The sequence below is a fragment of the Vigna radiata genome, chromosome 6 (genome assembly GCF_000741045.1).
Source record: "Vigna radiata var. radiata cultivar VC1973A chromosome 6, Vradiata_ver6, whole genome shotgun sequence".
In the NCBI taxonomy this organism is placed as follows: Eukaryota; Viridiplantae; Streptophyta; class Magnoliopsida; order Fabales; family Fabaceae; genus Vigna; species Vigna radiata.
In genome coordinates this window covers 29572483-29593814 of record NC_028356.1, presented here as the reverse complement: position 1 = coordinate 29593814, position 21332 = coordinate 29572483, and the positions used below count along the sequence as shown (strand labels likewise).

At 34.4% G+C, this 21332-nt stretch overlaps 1 protein-coding gene across 1 annotated transcript; it reads right to left on the bottom strand.

Moving 5' to 3' along the window:
- Positions 1-2507: 2507 nt before the first annotated feature.
- On the bottom strand, positions 2508-18068 carry LOC106764985 (pentatricopeptide repeat-containing protein At5g10690). Its single transcript, XM_014649454.2, has 12 exons — positions 17741-18068; positions 17463-17645; positions 16126-16258; positions 15758-15855; positions 15469-15630; positions 15309-15377; positions 14860-14995; positions 10639-10871; positions 7367-7444; positions 6935-7003; positions 6585-6761; positions 2508-2820 (listed from the first exon to the last, which is right to left on the bottom strand). Exons 1-12 carry the CDS (start codon positions 17936-17938, stop codon positions 2572-2574), a joined length of 1785 nt encoding a protein of 594 aa, XP_014504940.1. The 5' UTR covers positions 17939-18068; the 3' UTR covers positions 2508-2571.
- Positions 18069-21332: the final 3264 nt, after the last annotated feature.

The following is a 21332-nucleotide window of genomic DNA, read 5'->3' as shown; positions in this document are numbered from 1 at the left end:
CCTTCAAACTTTGTTAATTTTTATGACTAGTTCATTTTTTAATTGGATTTCATGTTCATTAACATCTGTAATTAAAACTGTTGTTAAATGCATATATTGTTATGTTTAAGTAGAGATGTGCATATTAATCTTCCTATAATAATTTGGCATTTGTGGTAGAAATAGTTAGGAAAATGTTTCTGGAGTATATTTTTAATTAATGTCAAAAATGGATTTTTACGATTAATATTGGTCAATAATACTTTTAGTTGATGTTAATCATAATTATTTTTACCAAAACTTTCTCTAGTGATTTTTGGTCAATATTACTTAATATTACTTTTAGTTTGGCTAATGTGAAAAAAAAGAAATAAACTAGTTACATCGATGGAAAATTAATCCCTAAAATGTCAGAATTAAATGAAAAATGTTGACTTATATCAATCAAAAAAGACAATTCCACTAAAAACGTCGGTAAAAAATTATCTTTTTCAATGTTAACTAAAATATATTTACTAACGTCTATTAGGAAATAAAATTAGCTTACACTGCCAAAAATATAACCCTAAAGATGTTGGCAAATTAGCCGAAGAAAAGATTTAAATGAAATGAACTCTAGAAAAATAAAGCTCATAAAATCACTTCGAAAAATCAAAATGTTTTATCAAATTCTATCAAACATTAAAAGGCAGATGTCTAATACTTTTAGAAAAACTTCACAAATGCTTTATAATATAGTCAAATGTGTGTATTTTCTCTAAAAGTTTATAATATATAACAACTTGGATTGACAACAAATTACTGTATAAACTTTACCGCAAGTATAACGTAAAGATTGACAACAATGATTCAAAACATAAAACAAGAAGTTCTCCATGGATGAAGAACAAAAACACAAATAAGAAAAGAAAAAGAGAGAATTTAAAAATAAAATAAGTAGAGAAAGAGAATTTTTAAAATTGAAAAACTAAAAACATAATTTTTCTATATATATATATATATATATATATATATATATATATATATATATATATATATATATATATATACTCTCTGATTAGTTTCAACATGAACCTTATATGTATATATATACTTTTTAATTAGCTTCAAACATGAACCTATATGTGAACTTTAGTTTGGTTCATAAGCGTAATCAAAAGTTCAAATTAATACAAGAAAAATGGAATCCGTATGTCTTCTACAAAAATTAAACAAACAAATATGCCTCAAGTTCTAATAATGGCAACCGAGAGAAGCTACTCTGGAAATTAGTTCTTAAATGAAACGACAATGCCGAGCTTGTAAGTCAAAAATTTTCCACATAGTAATCTAATCTTTTTAGATTGAATTCCCGTTTTGTAATTAAATCAAATCGTTAGGAAGTATTAAGAAGTGAACTTTGAATTTAATAAGTAAGATTTGTACTCGCTTATATATTATAAATTGGTTTTATTTCTAGTCAATGTGAGACTTCCAACACACCCCTTCAAGTAAGTATAAACATCATCTCGAACATAAGATTAGACATTAATGAATGGTCCACGGATAGAATAACATGTCCAACAAACAACAAATATCTCTAGGATAGACTATAACCATAACTCGACTACCATGTTAAAAAATGGACTTTAAACCTAACTCAACCCTATAAAACCGACTAGTAAAGTGAGGTTTGTACCCATTTATATATTATAAATAAACCTTATCTCTAGTCTATGTGAAACTTCTAACAGAAAACATTTAAATCCTAACAATCTACGGAGATCAAATTAAGAATAACATTCTCTCATCGATAACTCTATACAATGTTAACTTTACATTAAATGACAACCTTAATGACCATGGTTATCAAACTCTCGAGTTTTAACTCAGACGAGTTTACGTTCCGAACTTCCGATTAACTTGGAAGTAAACTCGTTTTTTAAATAGACTCGATGGAATACACTATAAAATCAATATTTAATGAAAAAACTTATAACATTATGTCTCGAAATACATCAAAATTAATGATACTAATTCAAGTATTTATGTTTTATAATATTTATGTGAAAAATATCTATTAATTTTATAATTTTATAGACTTATTTGAATTAGGATATTATTCATATAATCTTTTTATCTGAAATAAACTCTTATAAGTTTACGAGTTAAGTTTGCAAATCGAAATTGTGAATCAAGTTTGCGAATCAAATTTATGAGTCAAGTTTACTCAGCTCTCACGAGTTTATGTAAACTCTCGAATTTGATAACCTTATTAATGACAATCCTAAAAGCATAATAGTCTAATATTTTAGGAAACTAAAACTAAACTAAATAGCATTATAAATACTACTTCAATATTCTAATATTTTATACCAATCCAATAAAGTCCTTCACCCTATCAAAAACCTTAATGACAATCCTAATATGCACAATAGCCTGCCATTACTACTTACCTGAATCAGCTTTACCCACTAAAAACAGCCTCTCAAATAAATCATATATAAGCAGACATGAAGGGAAAAACATCACGAGGCAATTTCAGTTCGTATGTACTTGTACTAAAAAACTTATTTAAATCAGATTTTTTCGTAAAAGCTAAACATGTTATATTTACCTTTCACAAAGGTCTGTCCATTTTACTCGAGATACTGGTGAGATAAACCTACTTAATTGCTCTGGTGTAAAAACTCCAACTGCTCTAGAGTTATATGGAGGAGTAGCAAATGAGTTCGTGTAATTTACAATGACAACCATAGGGTATCGCTTCGCTAAAATTAAATCAACTACATGACCAACAGATGTTGAACTCGTAACACTGGGAGGAGGGCTTCTCATCATAGTTGAAAGTGGGGCATCCAACTGCATCGTAAATTTATCCCAATATCAAATACAGGACACAAACTCAAATGTAATGAACGGGTATGATTCAATTTATATTGAGGTCGAAGTATTGTGTTCATGTCAGGCATGTGCATATATGTACAAACAGTAGCACACAAAAAGGAACCAAAACGTTAAATGATCCGAGTTGTGTAGCCAAGAGTGAATTTTTGGTAACAATGGATCATAACAGTAACAATAATAATTACGGTCATATAAAATGATGAATACACAGTTAACATGAACCGGAACATACACAGTAATGTATAATGAAAGAAATAATAACAAAATATCAAATTTTACATCTTACCTGAAAATAAATGCAGAATTATTATTTGTTAAAGTAATATTATATTATGCCCCGTATTTTTTGCCCCTTGGAGTTCATCCAACAACTCCTCGATGACTTGGGATGGGGTATTTGTCACTCACTGTCACTCTATTTAGTGCCTTATAATCCACACAACACCTCCAATTTCCATCCTTCTTCTTCACCAATATTACCGGACTAGAGTAAGGGTGTTACTGGGCCTAATAATGCCCAGATTCAGCATCTCCTCCACTTGTCTCTCTATTTCAGTTTTTGTCCTGAGGGTAGCGGTATGGCCTCACGTTTACAGGTTCACTACCTTCCTTCAATGGAATTTTGTGATCTACTCACCTCTCAGGTGGTAATCCTTGGTGATCTTTAAATATCCCCTCAAAATCACTTAGAATTCGCCTCAACCCTGCCTCTTCATTATGAGTTAAACCACTCTCTTTTGCCTCCCCTTCCATCAATTCAGCTTGGCTCAAGTTCCAAACTAAAGTCATGATTTCAATTCCCTTTTCTTTTAGGAGTGCTTCTGGAGTCACAACTCTTCGTGCCAAAGTAGCATCCCCCTTGATCTCCACCTCTTTCCCTCCTTGCCCAACCTGCCTCCCCTTCCATCAATTCAGCTTGGCTCAAGCTCCAAACTAAAGTCATGGTTTCAATTCCCTTTTCTTTTAGGAGTGCTTCTAGAGTCACAATTCTTCGTGCCAAACAAAGTGGGATCCCCCTTGATCTCCACCTTTTTCCCTTCTTGCCCAACCTTCATGATGAGCTGCCTCCAATCCACTTTAACTTCTCCCAGGAAATCAAGCAGGTGACTCCCAGTATCACATCCACACCTCCCAACTCAAAGAGATATAGTTTATCTCTGACTTCCAGACCCTCCAACTTCACTAGAACTCCTATACAACACCCCTAGCCACCTTCTTATGTCCATCACCTACGCACACTTTATAAGGGGGTGTATCCGTACATTTCAGCTCCAACTCCTCCACCAATCTGGTGGAACAAAGCTATGACTCGCCCCGCTATCAATCAATACCAAAACTCTTCTCCCCTGCACCCAACCTTGCAGTTTCATTGTATTAGACTCGTTAATCCTCCTGCAGACAACCTAGACAACTCCATGGTTGTTTGTTCCATTTCAAGAGTCTCCTCTACCTCGTCTTCTTCATCTTCCTCAGCCAATATCATCACATGCATGCTCCTCTTTGCACACCTATGGCCAAGATTGTAAGGCAGAGTTCTTACTCCCCTTCCTTGGGTGTTCCCTCCCCCACTACTGCCTGCTCTGGAGCTCAAATTATTGGAAATGCCCTCTTTCTTCATCCCCTGCCCTTCGTCGGCATTAACAAACCCCTCTGAAGACCCTCGATAGGTTTCTGTCCTCACAACAGTCCCTGAGCTCGAGGAATATCTTCCCCACGTCGCCCCTCCTTTTCCTACCATTCTGCCACTCCCTCGCGATATAAACCTAGCCTGCTCAACGTCTCGAGCTTGCCCCATTCCGTCAACAAATCGCACAGGTCGTGCGGCCTCACTAGAGTTCGCAGTCCCTCCTGCAATCTAGCGAAAAAATATCCTAGTACTTGCTCCTCATTCACTCCCGAGGCCAGCACCATCAGGATTTCAAACTCCTGTATGTACTCGTCGACACTCCCCTTCTGTCACGAGACGGCCAATTTCTCAAAAACGGTGCCCCGATTCAGTCTGCCAATTGCACTTCTCTGTCCTCTTTCGACTCATCCGCCTAGCTCTTTGGCGGTCATCGTTCACGTTCGGCATTGAGGAAATCACGACTTCCTTCGGAGCTACGATCTTGGTTCCTAGAAAGTCATCCAAGAGTGGGGCCAAACACCTGGAGTTTGTGAGTTACCGCTTACATCTCCGCCTTCAATTCTCCACTGTTGACTCAATCGCCATCACTCGTCCCTCCATTCTTCTTCTCGCACGCTCTCTCTTCACCCTTCGTTCCTCCGATAGAGATCTGGCAGGTCGGACCAAATCTGTTAAGTTCCTTTATTCAGGGAACCAAAACAGATCATTCTCTTCTCACCACAACACTCAAACAACGAAAGATAAATGTCTGTGAATGTATTTTTATTGATTCTATGATGTATAGAAAGAAAATACAAGTATGTATCCCCAAGGAAGCCTCCATTCCTCCACTGGAAAATGTATCCAGTCTATATCCCAAAAGAAAAATATCTGATAACCCCTTCTCAGCCTATTCTGTTTTTATTTATACTCTCTCTTTACTAACAAACTAACCTCTTTTCCCGCCTTTAATTTCCTCCCGTTTTATTACTTCTCACGTATACCTTTAACTTCTTAACATATCTTCACTAAATCAATCAACTCGCTCAATGAGCCTAGTTGAGGTGTTTTCAAGGGTTGTGAGTAATCTAGTGAGTGGCATCACCAACAAGAGGAAAACATTTTCAAAAATATTTAAAGGCTTAAGGGTGGTTCAGATGTTGACCGAGGAGTGAAATGACCACATGATACTCCGTCAGACGATATGTTCTTTAGTGGTATCACTAACAAGAGGAAAACGTTTTCAAAAATATTTAAAGGCTTAAGGGTGGTTCAGTTTTTGACCGAGGAGTGAAATGACCACATGATACTCCGTCAGACGATATTTTCTTTAGATGAGTGTATTAGACATGCTAGAACCAACCTTTAGGACAAGGTTCCATTAAACTGTGATCTTACAACCTTGCACGACCAAGGACTATTAAATGCAGTAGTTGTTTGTGAATGAATTAATCTGTGTTTCCCAAATGGGCCTGCTACCAAATCCGCATGTTTGTGGATGAGTGTATTGGACATGCTAGAACCAACCTTGAGGAGAAGGTTCCATTAAACCGTGATCTTAAATGCAGTAGTTGTTTATGTAGGAATTTTTCAGTGTTTCCCAAATGGGCCAGCTACCAAACCCACATGTTTGTGGATGCCCAACTTATATTGTAGTGTCTCTTAACGAGAGGAGAAACAAAAAATTCCTCTCGAACTATACTTTCCTTTACTGCTTTGTAGAGTAACCCTGAACCTAGGAACAGTCACCAGTTTCGTCCTATCATTGTGCCACATAAGCTTCCCCTTAAATTTTCACGCATGCAACCTAATCCTTCCAATTTTCATTAATTGAAAGAATTCAGTAATATTGTTAAAGTACCCCAAATCATGGAAAAAGGCCAATAAAAACTACATTCTTCTATATATACTGATAGTACTTCAGCTATATGTTATAATTCCAGGGGCATATTCGGCGGCCAGAGACAGTCTTCACAAAATTTATTAACATCTACACATGCAAAATGACTCGAGTACATCGATTAAAGATTGTAGGATTTTGCTGTATATCTTAGTAGAACACCATTTAATGAAATAGTAATCTCACAAATCATTCTAAGCAAACTAAAAATACCTGCTTGCAATCTTCACGGTGTAACAGCCCTATACAGCTACCCCACTCATCCACAATAGGAACAACTGCTTCATCAAAGAAACGCATAACTACCTTCCTCAGCTTTATGGTACCTTGTAGTGGCCGTGTCGCATCAAATCGTATCATATAGTTCTCAATCGGTTGAGAAGGTAAAACCTACACCAAGAGGGTCCATAATTAGAAAAAATACAAGTTCTCCATGCATAAACTATCATAAATAAAATGCAGTGTAGATCAAACAGTCAAGCCAAGGACATAACAAACATACATGCAGAGATATAAATGCATAAAAACCTTGAAAGGATGTCAATGCAACATATGATCAGTACCTGAGGAAGTAAGTAGGGACTGAACAAAGACTTTGAGAATCCCAACACGGCCTCAATGCGATAAGCTACCTATATCACAAAAGCATGGCCATAAGGTTGACAGTTTTAACATTTAATAAAAAAATTCATATAAATGAATACCCTGTTTAAAAATGTCTTTCTTCCTACAACATTTGACTATTGTATAACCTGTGATCCACAGTAACATTATACATATAAAAGAAACATGGTGATAGATCATCAATTTGCAATGATCTAAAACTTTGCTGAAGGAAAATTATTTGCATTGGCGTCACCGAGTCAGTCAAAGATTTGGTCCAGAAATATACTATGATGAGAAAACACTAGACATTCAAATCAAGGTTAGGAATTTTAACATCTAATGGTGGGATCTATTCAAAAAGGCATTGTATACCATTATATATTACATACCATGCCCCCACGACTTGTCCAGGATATGCCCTTCCATCTTGAAATTATCTCAGCAAGTGTTTTAATGGCAACATTGATCTGACCAAGAAACACCACAGATGCAGATAACATAAAGATGCTAAGAATTAACTTCCCGAAGACAATCAAAATGTTGAAAATTAAAATAAAAGAAGGTAAGTGAAAGAATGTTCTCTCTATAAAGAAAAGTGAAGCAACAAATGAAGACTAATGTTATAAACTAATTTCAACTGTAAGCAATCAAATGTCCAAGCGTAATACCTAAATTTAACTTCACATAAAAGAAAAATCAATTTGAGGTATATGATCAAAACCTGCAAGAATTTAATTTCTTTGAGCACTTTAGACTCCTTTTGTTGTTCATATCAAGCTGAATGTAGAGGCTTGGGAGTTTCTAGAGATGCCTTAGTAATTATAAAAGGAAAACCTCAAGAATAGACTATAGATCCTGCAAGGCAGAACAGCAGTGCGTGCAGCTTGATGTCTTCCATGTCTGATCTTAACCAAACTCGTTTGTGGTATATGAGATTAGACCACAAGATTGAGCATGAAACAGATGAGCCTAACATTCAGCTGCAAGCTCAACATTCAAGCCGAGCCAATTGTTGGATTTCTAATGTTTTTGTTAAATTTGTTGAGAATACTTGCAACTCTCCTAGCACATACTGTAAGGCACACTAGGCTAGGGCATCCAAACAAACGATAATGTTTCCTAAAACTCATCTTTCGGCATTGGAATATTTCAGAAAATGATAAAGATGCCTCTCCTTTTTTATCTGTTTGTTGTGTTAGGAAAGCTCACATGTTACCCCTTCCTATGTCTGAAACAGTCTGCAAAATTCCTTTAGAATTGGTGTACAGTGCCTGGTGGGGACACTCACCAGAACCATCTCCCAATAAATTTTCGTGTTATATCACCTTTGTAGATGCTTATTCAAGGATCACGTGGATTTGTCTTCTAAAAGTAAATTACAAGCTTTCACTGCTTTTCTAAAAGCAAATTACAAGCTTTCATTGCTTTTAAGCATATTAAAGCCATGGTTGAGCTGCAGTTAAAAGTTTACAAACTGGCTGGGGATGAGTGTTTAGACCCCAACTATTATTTGTATTAATCATTGATTAATTGTCATAGATAGAAAACACACACATAGTTGACCTTGGTTTACTCTCCTTACTTATGCAAGCCTTTAAAAATTTGGGATCATACTTGTATAACTTTTGTCTATTGCATACAACTTCTCTTAATTTTAATGCTCTATAAGTTATTCTTTGAAGAAAAAATCCAACTTATCACTTACTCAACTCTTCGATGTGCCGGTTATACTCTTCCAAAGACCTTTTAACTCTCACAAATTTGTCTTCAAATCCCATAAATGAGTGTTTCTAGGTTATTCAGGTGTTGACAGGGGTTACAAATGGCTCTCACCTACGAGAAACTTTTTATATCTATTACGAAGTAGGCTTTAAGCTTAACTCAATCTAACAAAACCGGTTGTAAGATGAGATTTGCATCCACTTATATATTGTAAGTTGTCCTTATCTCTAGTCAATATAAGATTCCCAACACACACCCCTCACGCTAAGAAGTATACATTTCGTGCATGGGACTAGACGTTACTAAGTGGTCCGATAGTGTGTGAAACAATAGACCCAACAAATAACAAACTTCGATAGGATAGGCTGACCCATAACTCTGATACCATGTTAACAAATGGATTTTAAGCCTAACTCCAGATATTGTGTTTCTATTGGAGGTAATTTGATTTCTTAGAAGAGCAAGAAACAAAGTGTTAAGGCAAGATTTAGTGCAGAAGTATAATGTAGAGCTATGGTCGCAAACACTACTGAACTTGTTTGGCTTAAACAATTACTTAAAGAGTTGCAATTTGGAGATGCCACTCCAATGACACTTCTATGTGACAATCAAGTTGCTCTTCATATTGGCTCTAATCTTGTCTTTCATGAAAGGACCAAACACATTGAGATTAACTGTCATCTTATTCAAGAAAGATTGTATCTAAAAACATCAAGATTGAGTTTGTTAACTTAAGTGAGCAACTAGCAGATATTTTCACTAACTCTTTATGAGAACCTACAACTGATTATATTTGTAACAAGTTTGGTACATATAATTGAGGGGATGTAGATATTGTTAGTTAGAATATCTTATGTTTGTTACAAGATTATGAGTATTTGGGCTTAGCCCATATTTTCCTTTATTATTCTTCATTATAAATATATTACCCTATGAGATTAATCCTATACCTAATTTTCCCTATTTTCACAATATCCAAAGATTTTGTCTTTATTGAGTACAAGATTCCTTACAAAGATCTTTTTCTTTCACTCTCACTTGAAAATTTTGTTCCTAATATTCTTACAAATCACCCTACTCCTGCTTGAGTCACCTAGTTCTCTTTCCAGTAACAGTCAATCCTGTATTGCATCAAGCTGTCTCCACTAACCAGTCTACTCCCACTCAGACTACTTCTTTATCATCCTCTTCACCACCTATAAGTGCTCATCCCAAGCAAACTAGATCAAAATCTAGTGTCTTGCCTAGTCGTATCCCAGCTCATTTTATTCTTACTTATTCTGACCCAAGAGCATCAGAAAAGCTTCAAAGAATCCAAAATGACTGGCAGCTACACAGCAAGAATTTGATGCTTTGATATAAAATAATGATGGACTTTGTTTTCTCTTTTTGCCACTAGGATAGGTTGTAATTAGGTGTTTTGAATCAAAGAAATGTTGATAGTACTTTGAACAAATAGAAAGCTCATTTAGTAGATAAAGAATTTCATCAAGTTCCTCGATTTGACTTCAATGGAATGTTCTCCCTGATTATCGCTGCATTCATAAAAATATCAATACACATCATTTACATGCCTAACAATGAAGAATGGCGTTTAAACAGTATCCATAAGTATTTACTTTAGCAGATTATTTAAGATTTTGCCTTTGTTTTTATACTCAATTTTAAATAGTTTTGGTGTATTTTAGTCCCTGGAAGATTTTTGTACAATTATATTATTCCTGATATAAGTTATTAGTCTTATTATTTTTATTCATCAGATTACTTTAGCATTTCTTTTATATCTTTTATGTTTTTGAAGTAACCACCATTCAACATAATGCCATCCATTAATCTAGCAAAATACAGATTCTGTGTGAAAGATGTGAAATTTTTAAAACTAGATACACTCACTTTAACTTCAAACGTGGAAATGATGTGATTTGGAAGGGGGAAATACCTGGCCAGCATTCAGTGCTGCTTCCATTAGAAGGTGATCAGCTTCTTCTTGAGCTACTAATAATATGTTTCCTGATGAATCTGGCCAAATCCGTCTATGCAAAATTTTAACTAGATCATAATCTCCTAGAAAAGCGAAGGCACGCATCATGGATAGATAGAGGTGAGGCTTTGGCCTCAACTCTGGATTCAAACCAGCCTGCTTCAATATTTCTCCAAAAACACAAAGAGCACCTAAATGCCAAAAGATGATTTAATTAGATAAAGAACAAAATGCAAATTTATCAATTATTTAATAAAACAAAAGGACTGGTGATAGATTCAACAAGTATAGGAGAAAGAAAAAATTAATAAATCGGGAAATATTGGCCCAAAAACTATTATTAAGAGCAAAAGCTATGAACCCAAGAAATCAAGTACAAGGGGTGATATCCAAGAGAAACCCAAATCCTCCCAATAGAATTGTCTCTTCCCTCACTACTAGTTCTTTTCTAACTACTAGTTGAGCCCACGTATTTATAATATCTAAATTACATCTAGGATTAGTTACCCTTATACTAATTATCTCGCCTTAACCAAACCATCTTAACTACTGGAAACATTATAAATGGTCACAAGCAGAATATCGTTTTGTTTGAATAAAAGAAAGAATTAAGAGAAATATGGTGAGAATATGTATTATTTGGATGGACAGAAATCAGAAATTTCTCAGTGCTTTGTTTGGATAAGTGGAAGAGTGGACAGAAAGAAACAGAATACACGTACAGTTTTGCCGTCTGTCGAAGGAAAGAATGGGAGAAATGGATGATAAAAATGTAAAGAGTAGTAAGGGGAAAAAATGAAAACTGTTATGTATTATTTGACCAAAAATATCAAGAAATTGGGCATAAATGATCCGAAAACTGTTACTAAGAACAAACGCTATGACAGTCAAGAAATCCGATTACATGGGCTGATACAAACCGAACCCCAAACAAACCCTCCCAATAGAACTGTCTCCATTGTTTGGATGAGTGAAAGAGTGAATAGAAAAAAACAGAGGATACATCGTTTTTCCTTTATGTAGAAAAGAATGGGGAAAATGGATGATAAAAAAGTAGTGTTGCAAGGGGAACCTCGATAGGAAAGAACTGAGAAATCTCTACAGGGCAGAGAATAAAATTTGGCCTGCCCCAGACTAAAATATTTCTCTCTGATAGGTGTCCAAAGTCACCCTGCCCAATAGTGAGGCCCAAAGAAAAACTCGATTGGCTTAAAGGGTTCCAAACCTAGGCGTCTCTTTCATTATGTCTCTTCTTTTCTAGTCAGTGTCAGTTTGTAATAACGGAATTCCAGAAGCTTCCTAGCATATAGGCTTTAGACACCTGTACTGCGTTCATGATATCTTATATGAGCAGAGAATATTTTATCACATAGCCCAAGGAATACTCTGACCTCCTGATAGGATGACCTTACTCATCATTAGTGCCTTCATCTGTACCCCTATTCCTACCAAAACCACCAAAGAACTTGATGATGGCAAAAGTTTTACACAGCACTCAATCAACACACAGCTTACGTCCCACAATCCCCACACACTTCTCACAGACTCCCCTTCCTACACCTTGGTACCACCAGAATTTCAGACCTTACTCAACAACTTCGCCTTTGTTTTTGACAAGCCTCACAAAATTCCACCCTATGACCACCATATCCTCATACTACCCCCACACAGCCCCAGTCAATGTCAACCGTTTGGATTCTGTAAGACCTTAGAAAATTTTAATTTAGTAGAATAACGAAAATGATGAGTTAAGTTTAAATTATAATTTTAAGAATTTGTAAAATGACCAACTAGTCATATAACTTATTTGGTTAGAGTACTTGGGTAATATATGGAAAATATTAGATTCAAATCCCACTAGCCATGTTTGTCTTTTAACTCTTTGGAATCATGTGTAGGATTATAAATATCTAAAAAAATATTATAATTATAATTATAATTACAAACAAATGTTGGCAACAGAAAATGAATTTGGACTTGTTAGATATTGTTAAGATACCATTAGTTACAATATTTTGTGTATTTGGGCTTTGCCCATTCACTATTAGCTGTACTGATTAGGGTTTTTATTAGCACTGAAGTTTCAGGGTAGCATATATTTTTTGGAGACAGTGAAAAATAGTGAGTATTTGGAGGATTAAGCGCAGTACCGGTTTGTAAAGCAGTAAAGTAAAGCATTAGAGTTGAATTAACAATCCAAGGGAAGCTAAAATTCTTGTTTTCTTTCTTGATTGTATGTGTGTTGATATGGCTAGTTGGATTGTGAGGGGAGCTAACTTATGTCCATCTTTATTTGTTTATGTCATTTGTGTCACAGATTTGAATAAAGATAAAGTGATAAATTATGAGAGGATATATCTCTTGTGGAGTAAAAGCATAGGGCAGTTTTGATTAGATTTGTTGAAAACAATTTAAGTGGGAGCAGGTAAATTACATTAAATGTAAGCTAGGGCAGATGGACTGTTGGGTTATCCTTGGGCTATTAAGTGAATAAATTTGGAGATAGGGGAAGAAATGAATTGGATTGAATATATTTTTCCTTAAGAAATAGGCAATGGGCAGCAGTGTTAACTTCCGATCTGATGCTAGTTCTACACACACACATGAATGACCTGAGGGATATATCAATCTCTTGAGCTTTTTTCTCATTTTTCATTCTCAAGTAGCACAAACCAACATTTGAAATTCATTCACGAATCACAACCAGTAGACATTTCAAATATGAAGAAAAACTGCAGATTTTTCTTGTTTTTCTTTCTTACAATTTAATTATTCTTTCTTTGTGCCAAAATGATACCTATAAAACGTGAAAACTATAATTTTCAAGTAGCTTTGTGCTTCAGTTCCCTAAGAGTTTGACTATTCTAATAAAAACATATCACCCCAGTAAACATGACTACTACAAGTTACATTTTCCCCTAAAAATTTAAACTAGAAGAATGCGGCACTCGAATAATATTTGACACTTCAATTCATGAGACAAGGAAAATCAATTAGTTAAATGGGCATAATTGTTACCAATAAAGGGGTATTGGTAAAACCTGAAGACAAGTTTTGATGATGCTGCAAATTGTAATTTTTGTTTGTAATAGGAGAATATTTAAAAGCAACTTGTAGTCTCTTGAATGTAGTAGGAAAATAATTAACATTGTAATTTCTACTGATATAATCGATTATGGACATGCTATAATCGATTATCATATGTTTTTGAACTACAATAATCGATTATCATGAAGCAATAATCGATTAACACAAGTCTCACTTGAATAATCGATTATCACTTACAATAATCGATTATCTCTTTTTAAATTTTCTATAACGAACTTGAATAATCGATTATCACTTACAATAATCGATTATTCATGATAATCGATTATTCATGGCAGTTGTGAGCTGACCTTTGGCATTCAGCGTGTTTGGCTATTTAAATGAATTTTGAAAGCATCAGAAGGTAACATTTTTAGTAAACTGAGAAAAGCCAGAACACTGAGTAGTCAGAGGAACGTTCTTGAGAAAGCTTTTTTGTTTACTGTGTTCCCTTGCNTGGTCTTGTGGAAGGAGAGGCTTACGTATCGTGTGCCGATACCAGAAGTGGACTCTCTTCAAGTTGGCAGGGCTCTCTACCTGATCTTGTGTAAAGAGAAGCACGTGAATCGTGTGTCCATTGCCGGTGCAGGTTCTCTTCAAGTTGGTAGAGTCAGTTTCTTTCATTCTATTCCTGTTTATTATTTTGTAATCTGTTAAACAAATTTTTTAGTGGAACTGTTAATCACTCTTTGTAGTGATTAACGACTGGACGTAGATTCTGTTGAATCGAACCAGTATAAAAATCCCTGTGTGATTTTCTTTTGCCCTATACTCATTTTATTATTAATGTACGTTATCTGCTTGGTAAATTTTCTGAAAGAAAATCGTTTAACTTAAAAAGGCAAAATTGTTTCAACTGTGACTTGTTACACTGTACGCTCTCTGTGTTTTAATCCGCTGCGCTAAACTCCTTTTAAAAATTAACCCCTCCGATACCAACAATAATTTCAATTATTAGGACACTTTAGGTTTATGAATATCATATTCCGCTTGTCAACAGTGAAGGAACTATCATAAACATTTATTTGTTTACTCATTCCTGAAAACTATCACTATGCCACTAAAGAAACTATAACCGATGAAAGCATATACCTTTAACTGAGCCACATGTTAGAAAAGCATCAACTATAGCAGTGTAAGCAGTTCTATCAATGTATAATTCTGAACGAGATTTCATTTCAAGAACTATTTTTAGAACTGAAGTAAGATCCTTTGCCATCCCAAAACCCTGCAATAACGAGAGTGAAAGAGAGAAAAAATTAAAGAGAGATGCTGGAGAGCACTCTGACACCCCCAGACAAGCATTAGGATTTACAATATGACAGAACTAATACAAATATTGGATGTGCATCGGTTATATGATTACTTTTAACTGAACATTAAAATCAATCAAAATAAGATACCTGGAGGTAACTGAAAACAACTAGGGACACTACCCATCAAAAACTTCTTCAAAATAAAGCAAAATTTGAACTGATCAACTTACAGTTGTATATTATAAAAATAACAAATAGCAAGTGAACAAAATATTGAAATCTCACCTTAAGCAATGTCGTATATGTAACAATATCTGGAAACATATCATCATTGACAAATTTCTGTGCTCTTCCCTATAAATATCAAAGATTGAAAATTCAAAACATTTTTGTATTTCCCTACCAAAGGAAGATTGAAATCAAATTTCAAATCTGTACAAATTACCTTCATTTCCTCAAAAAATTGCATTGCAGTGTCCAACTTTCCACTCTCAACGCATGCTAGAATTAGTGTGTTATATGTGAGCCTGTCTGGCATTATACCTTGACGTAAAATTTCATTCAGCATGTTTATTGCAGTGTGCGGATAACCTGAGTTTACGTAGCCCTAAATTTAGGAAAAAAGAAACATTCAAGATCAAATTTCATTACGACAACTACTTGTAATGCCCACCAAACATGTGATTGAGAATAATGCTGTTTTTTTCTTTCAAGATTACAGATTAGAATAAAACCTTAATTAGTATGTTGTATACTGATACTGAAAATTTGCCACCTTCTTGAAACACAAAACCATATCGGGCAAGGAGACCATGTGCACGTCGCAAGTCTCCTGCACTATAGCTTTGCAAGTAAAACATCAGCAGTCAACATGAAGTTTTGAAAATATCTTCATAGACTCAAACCAAAAGCAAACAAATAGCACTTAATTAAAAATCAACAAAATTTCAATCAAGGGCATCATCTTATATAGTTAGCTATTACATACAGTTGCACAAATATGATGCAATACGCTAGTGCAAACTAAAAACATTAAAAGCAAAATTTCCATGCACAAAACAATCACAAAAACATACATGTCAAACCAGACTGTCTGACTAACCTGCTTTGATTAAGGCATTTAGCAGACCAAATATCAATGGAGCTGACATGTTTGGACTTCCCATGGCAGTGCCATTTTCTACAGTTTCAAGCATTTCAAAAGCCTCGTCGACCCTCCGTGCCTCACCTAACCCCTTTATGTTGTATTTAAATTAAAATTCCAATAAAGATCAGAAAGAACTAACAATTAAAGTGCATGCAACATTGAATTGTTAAATTGAAAAACAGACTATCAGTGAGACTATAAGGGTACATTTGAAGGGGTTTAAAGGAAAATGAAAGTGGCATCAAATTTTTCATTTTCAAAATGAATTACACAATAATTATAAAATTGAGGTATAACTGAAAGAATCCTTTTGTTAAAAACCTCACAGAGAGAATATTTAATTAAGGGATTCTACTATGTGTCCATCAACATGTAATGTGAACACAGTACATACACTGTATTGCACCAAAATGAACCAAAGCAGATAGAGTCTGAGATTTCAAAATGCTAAGCCTTTTGTCTATGTTTCTCCTTCAGAGTGATTGCACCCACTGTCGATTGTGCTCCAGATGTCAAGGTTCAACCTCATCACACCCACTTAGACACAAACACACATTTTGCGCTTTTGTCATTTATTTGGCTCTCTTGGAGAAAAATACTTTAGTTGGCTTTATGTACTGATAGAGACTTGTTATGATTCGGTCTTCATTTACAAGAAAAAATTTCAAGGATAAACTTAATTTTTCATCTCTGAATTTCTCAACAATTGTAGGGTGACTCATCTCTGGCCTACGTAGCTCTGGATTTGTGTCATTGAAGTATACAAACAATTTACCGTAAAAACATATCACATAAACGTGAAGGACTAGGCAGAATCTAATTCTTTAAGATAAATGTCATTTTGTACCTTCAGTCTAAATTGTCTCGGTCAGTGAAAACCATAACTGCAGCAGTTTTTTAATGACAGTTAGGGACAAAGTGGATCAGTTTAAAAAATGAGAGATCAAATTGAACCATTTACTAATAGTGAGACCAAATTGAACCAAACAAAAAAGATAGTAGGACCAAATAAATAATTATTCTTAAAACCTTTTTTTATAAGAAAATGAAAAAAGAAACAAAAAAGTAGAAATAGAAAATCTCAACCGAATACTTGAGATACCTTTATTTCATCTTACATTGAAAACAACATATTTACCGGCATGTCATTCAAAAGCTAGGATCATTAATAGTTTTCAGAAACCAGAATACTCAAAGTAAAACTACCAGCGTCCTACCCATAAACAAATGAAGCAATGCAAATTTCGCGAAGAAAGGAGGAAAAGCCTAAAGTATGAACACCAGTATAGTACCTTCAAAAGTGTGGCATAGGTGACAGTATCCACACCACAACCATCGCCCTTTTTCATCTCTACGAATACCCTAATCGCTGAATCGATATCACCGCAACGGACACAGGCCTCCAGCACCGCGTTCATCACAATCGTGTTCAGCTTCCCGAACTGCCTCTTCGCAACCTCAATCTCATCCAAAATCTGAACCAAAACATTACACAGAAGGAAATTAAATAAAATTAAAAAATAAATAAAACAACCCGAATTATTATTTTTCGGTTTGATTTTCAATTTACCTGCCGAAGCTGTTTCCGGCGGGTGAGTTGAACAATGCGCGAAGTGAGGCGCCGGAGATTGGCCTCGCCAGGAGTTGTGGTGGTTGCAACACGACGGCGTACCGGAGCAGAGGAGGAACAGACACGCAAGGAACGGAATTGCTTTGAGTGGAGTGCGGCGGTGAAGGGTGTGAAAATGTTAATGTGAGTTTGAAGCATTTTCAGGGCTATCCTTATAACTATGGCTAAGGTTTTGCCATGGAATTTGAAAGTAGAAATGGAACAAACTCTGTTGTAAGAATCTGCAATAGTGAGCTCAGCGAGTAGCTTTGGAAGCTTTGGAAGTGCGTGTGGTGGACATTAGGTTGGGTCCATTTAGTTTTGGGCTTTCTAATGTTTTATCTGGCCCAACAAGTAAAGACAAGGGAGTTACTCCCTGTATCTCCCCAATTCCAACCCCCACCTCCCTAATTTTTTTAGATTTTGTTTTAAATATAAAATTAATCTTTTGTTTTTTTTTATTTTTACCGTTTTACACCTATTTACTAAAGTTAACCTACTCTTTTACAGTCTGTCTCAGTCAAAACACAGACTCAAATTCCTCTCCTTCGTATTCCCACCCCCACCCCCACCAAAGCTTTTGAAACGCTCCTCCTCCAAACACTCTCTACAACTCTCACTCTTCCATTTATACGTTAAAAATATATTTAAAAATAATACATCAAAACATATAAATTTCATTATTAAAATATCTGAAAATTAATATAAAAAGTAAACTAATAAAACAAATCTTAAAAATGGAATGGGGGGTGGGGGTTAGAATTGGGGAGGTACAGGGAGTAACCCCCTAAAGACAATAATGGGTAGGTCCTTTTCTCCACTATAAATAAACAACATTATCTAGATTTCCATAACATAGCATGTATCCCATTATATAAAGAAATAATTTTTTTAATAACTGGTTTTTTTCATTTTTCCAATAATTATTTTATTTTTAATAAATAGAAATAATTTTATTACTTTATGAAATATAAATTGTCAGTTTTGATGAATATGTGAATTGATAATATATCATAATATTTATAATAATCTATAACACTATATAATATTACATAATATAAATAATATTTACATAATTTCATTACTTAGTATTATATTTATTATTCACAATAATAAATAAAAAATATTATAATCCATATATAATATATTAATAATATTGTATTTTAATCTAATAATATACATATATTACCATTAATTTTAATACCCGTAAATTGAATGAAAGATTTTAATTGCATATTTGTTCACTGGAAGCTTGTTGGGTCGGTTACGTAATATGAAATGTGAAGAAGGCCCAATTTCCATGTTTTTTGGGTTTAAGAGGGCTTAGCTGGCTTTAGAAGGAATTGGTCTAGGTTTGACTAAAGTGGTCTAGGTCATTGACCTACCTTTTTAATAAGGGCATCTATAATCTCAAATTAAGTTTTCCAAAGTTCAAGCTCTTTTGTCATGATTTTTAAATTCTTTTTAAGATTTTTGTGATAAGAAGGTTTGACATTATTATAAGGTTAAACCACTTCCGTAGTCCCAAATTATGTGGGGTTTTTTCTATTAGATTCCGTATTATTAGTTTTCTCAATTTAGTTCTTAAAAGTGAAAAATTGACTCAATTTGACTCTAGTTGTTAAATTGGTTTAACAGAATTAAGCTTGTTATGACTTGATATAAGTTTTTTATACGTAGCATAAGTATAGTGTTACGTGGAATTTCCTAAGTTTGACATGAAAAATGCTTGATTAAAAAATAAATAAAAAAAATCATCTTCCATTACATTGAAGCAGCACTCAGAAATTATCTTCTTTATCCATCACCTAGAAATCTTATTCTTGAGAAAATACGAGATGGAAAAGCCTAAAGTAACTAACACGTAATTATCTTTCAAACAATATTTCTTTCAAACCAAATTAATACTAATTTAAATTAAGTGATTATACTAACTCATTTTAAATAAAATAAAAATTAACGTGAAAACAAAAATAAAATTATAAGATCACATTCTAAAATATTAGGAAAAAAAATTATTAAGTTTACTTTTATATATTCTCTTATAAGTTAAAAGAAATAATAACTAATAAAACTCGTTGTAATTCACAAAAGAGAACTAAAATAACTTAAATTAAATTAAATCGATATAAATCAAAATACTTATTATTATTATTTACTATTACATTATTTCAATAGATTCTTCTTATGTAAAAATTGAAACTAAAAAAATTTAAATACACCTTCATATTTTTTGACAAAATTGTGACAAGTATTCTAAATTTTAAAGTAAATAATACCTCACATTAGTAATATACTAAAAATAAGCAATTGTAACATTCTAAAATATAGTATTATACTGCATAATAGTCATCACAAATCTAATATGATAGAACAATTATTAACTATAATATAAAGTATAAACTTACAGTCATCCAAACACAATTATAAATTTTTAACTTTATATATAAAGGATTCTAGACAAAACTATGTAAAAGGATAATATAAAATAAATATACTCAGCAGCATCCCCTCCATCAAGAGTATGCTCCACTGAAAGCTCTTCAACTTCTGCTCACACCCACATGATCATCATAGCCAAACAAGGAACATAGCCACATACAAACACAAGCACAAATAGAAGGGTAAGTTAGATAAAAAAGAATCATATATTGATATAATATACAAACATCACAAAATCATGCATATATAATTAAGTAGTTTCATACATCCTAAACATGTTAGGACTTAGACTTGACTGTTCAGACTTAGAATGATCGTCGAGCTATGTCGGTTGTGCACTTGTGGTGGCCTCTACTGCTTTGCAAAGCCATTGCCAACGGGTTTCACCCTACCACACTCACAAGGTTAGTGTGTTCCACGCCTTGGAGCATACTAGAAGTCCCCCAAGACTAAGACCTCATGCTACTCTTCACCACATGTGTCAATCCTCTCTACTTGAGAATGAAAGACCATTAGAGTTCAGGATAACTCCCAAGACTGAGCTCCTTGCATTCATTATAAACATACTTGAACCTCACCAAGAGATTCCACTTTGAAACTTACTTACATAACTTTGAAACCATACTTTCATTTTGAATTTCCAATCATTAACTTGATACACATATAACCACATACACACTCCGACATCACTCCCAGATGAATAAAAACATCACTCAAATCAAGCAAGAACAAAGAAGACAAGTATAACATAAAATTTGGACTAGCGCTCAGCGACCCCTCTTGTTGGGTGACCACAGAGCTCTCTCGCTTAGCGACCTAGTTCGTTGTACAAATACCTAGACAGTGCTCCTAGACCCAAAACTTCTCGCTCAATGACCCAGCTCGCTATGCGAATAAAATCACACAAGTTCCAAACCCCAACCTCTCGCTCAATGACACAGCTCATTGTGCGAAATGTCCAGACAATGGTCTAGACCCTCAACTCCTTCACCTAGCGGCCCAACTCGCTAGAATCCCCAGATAATGGTGCAGACCCTCCAATCACTCTCTTAACGACTCAAGTCGCTAGGCAAAAGTACAAACAGTGTGTCAAACCTCTTAGTCACTCGTT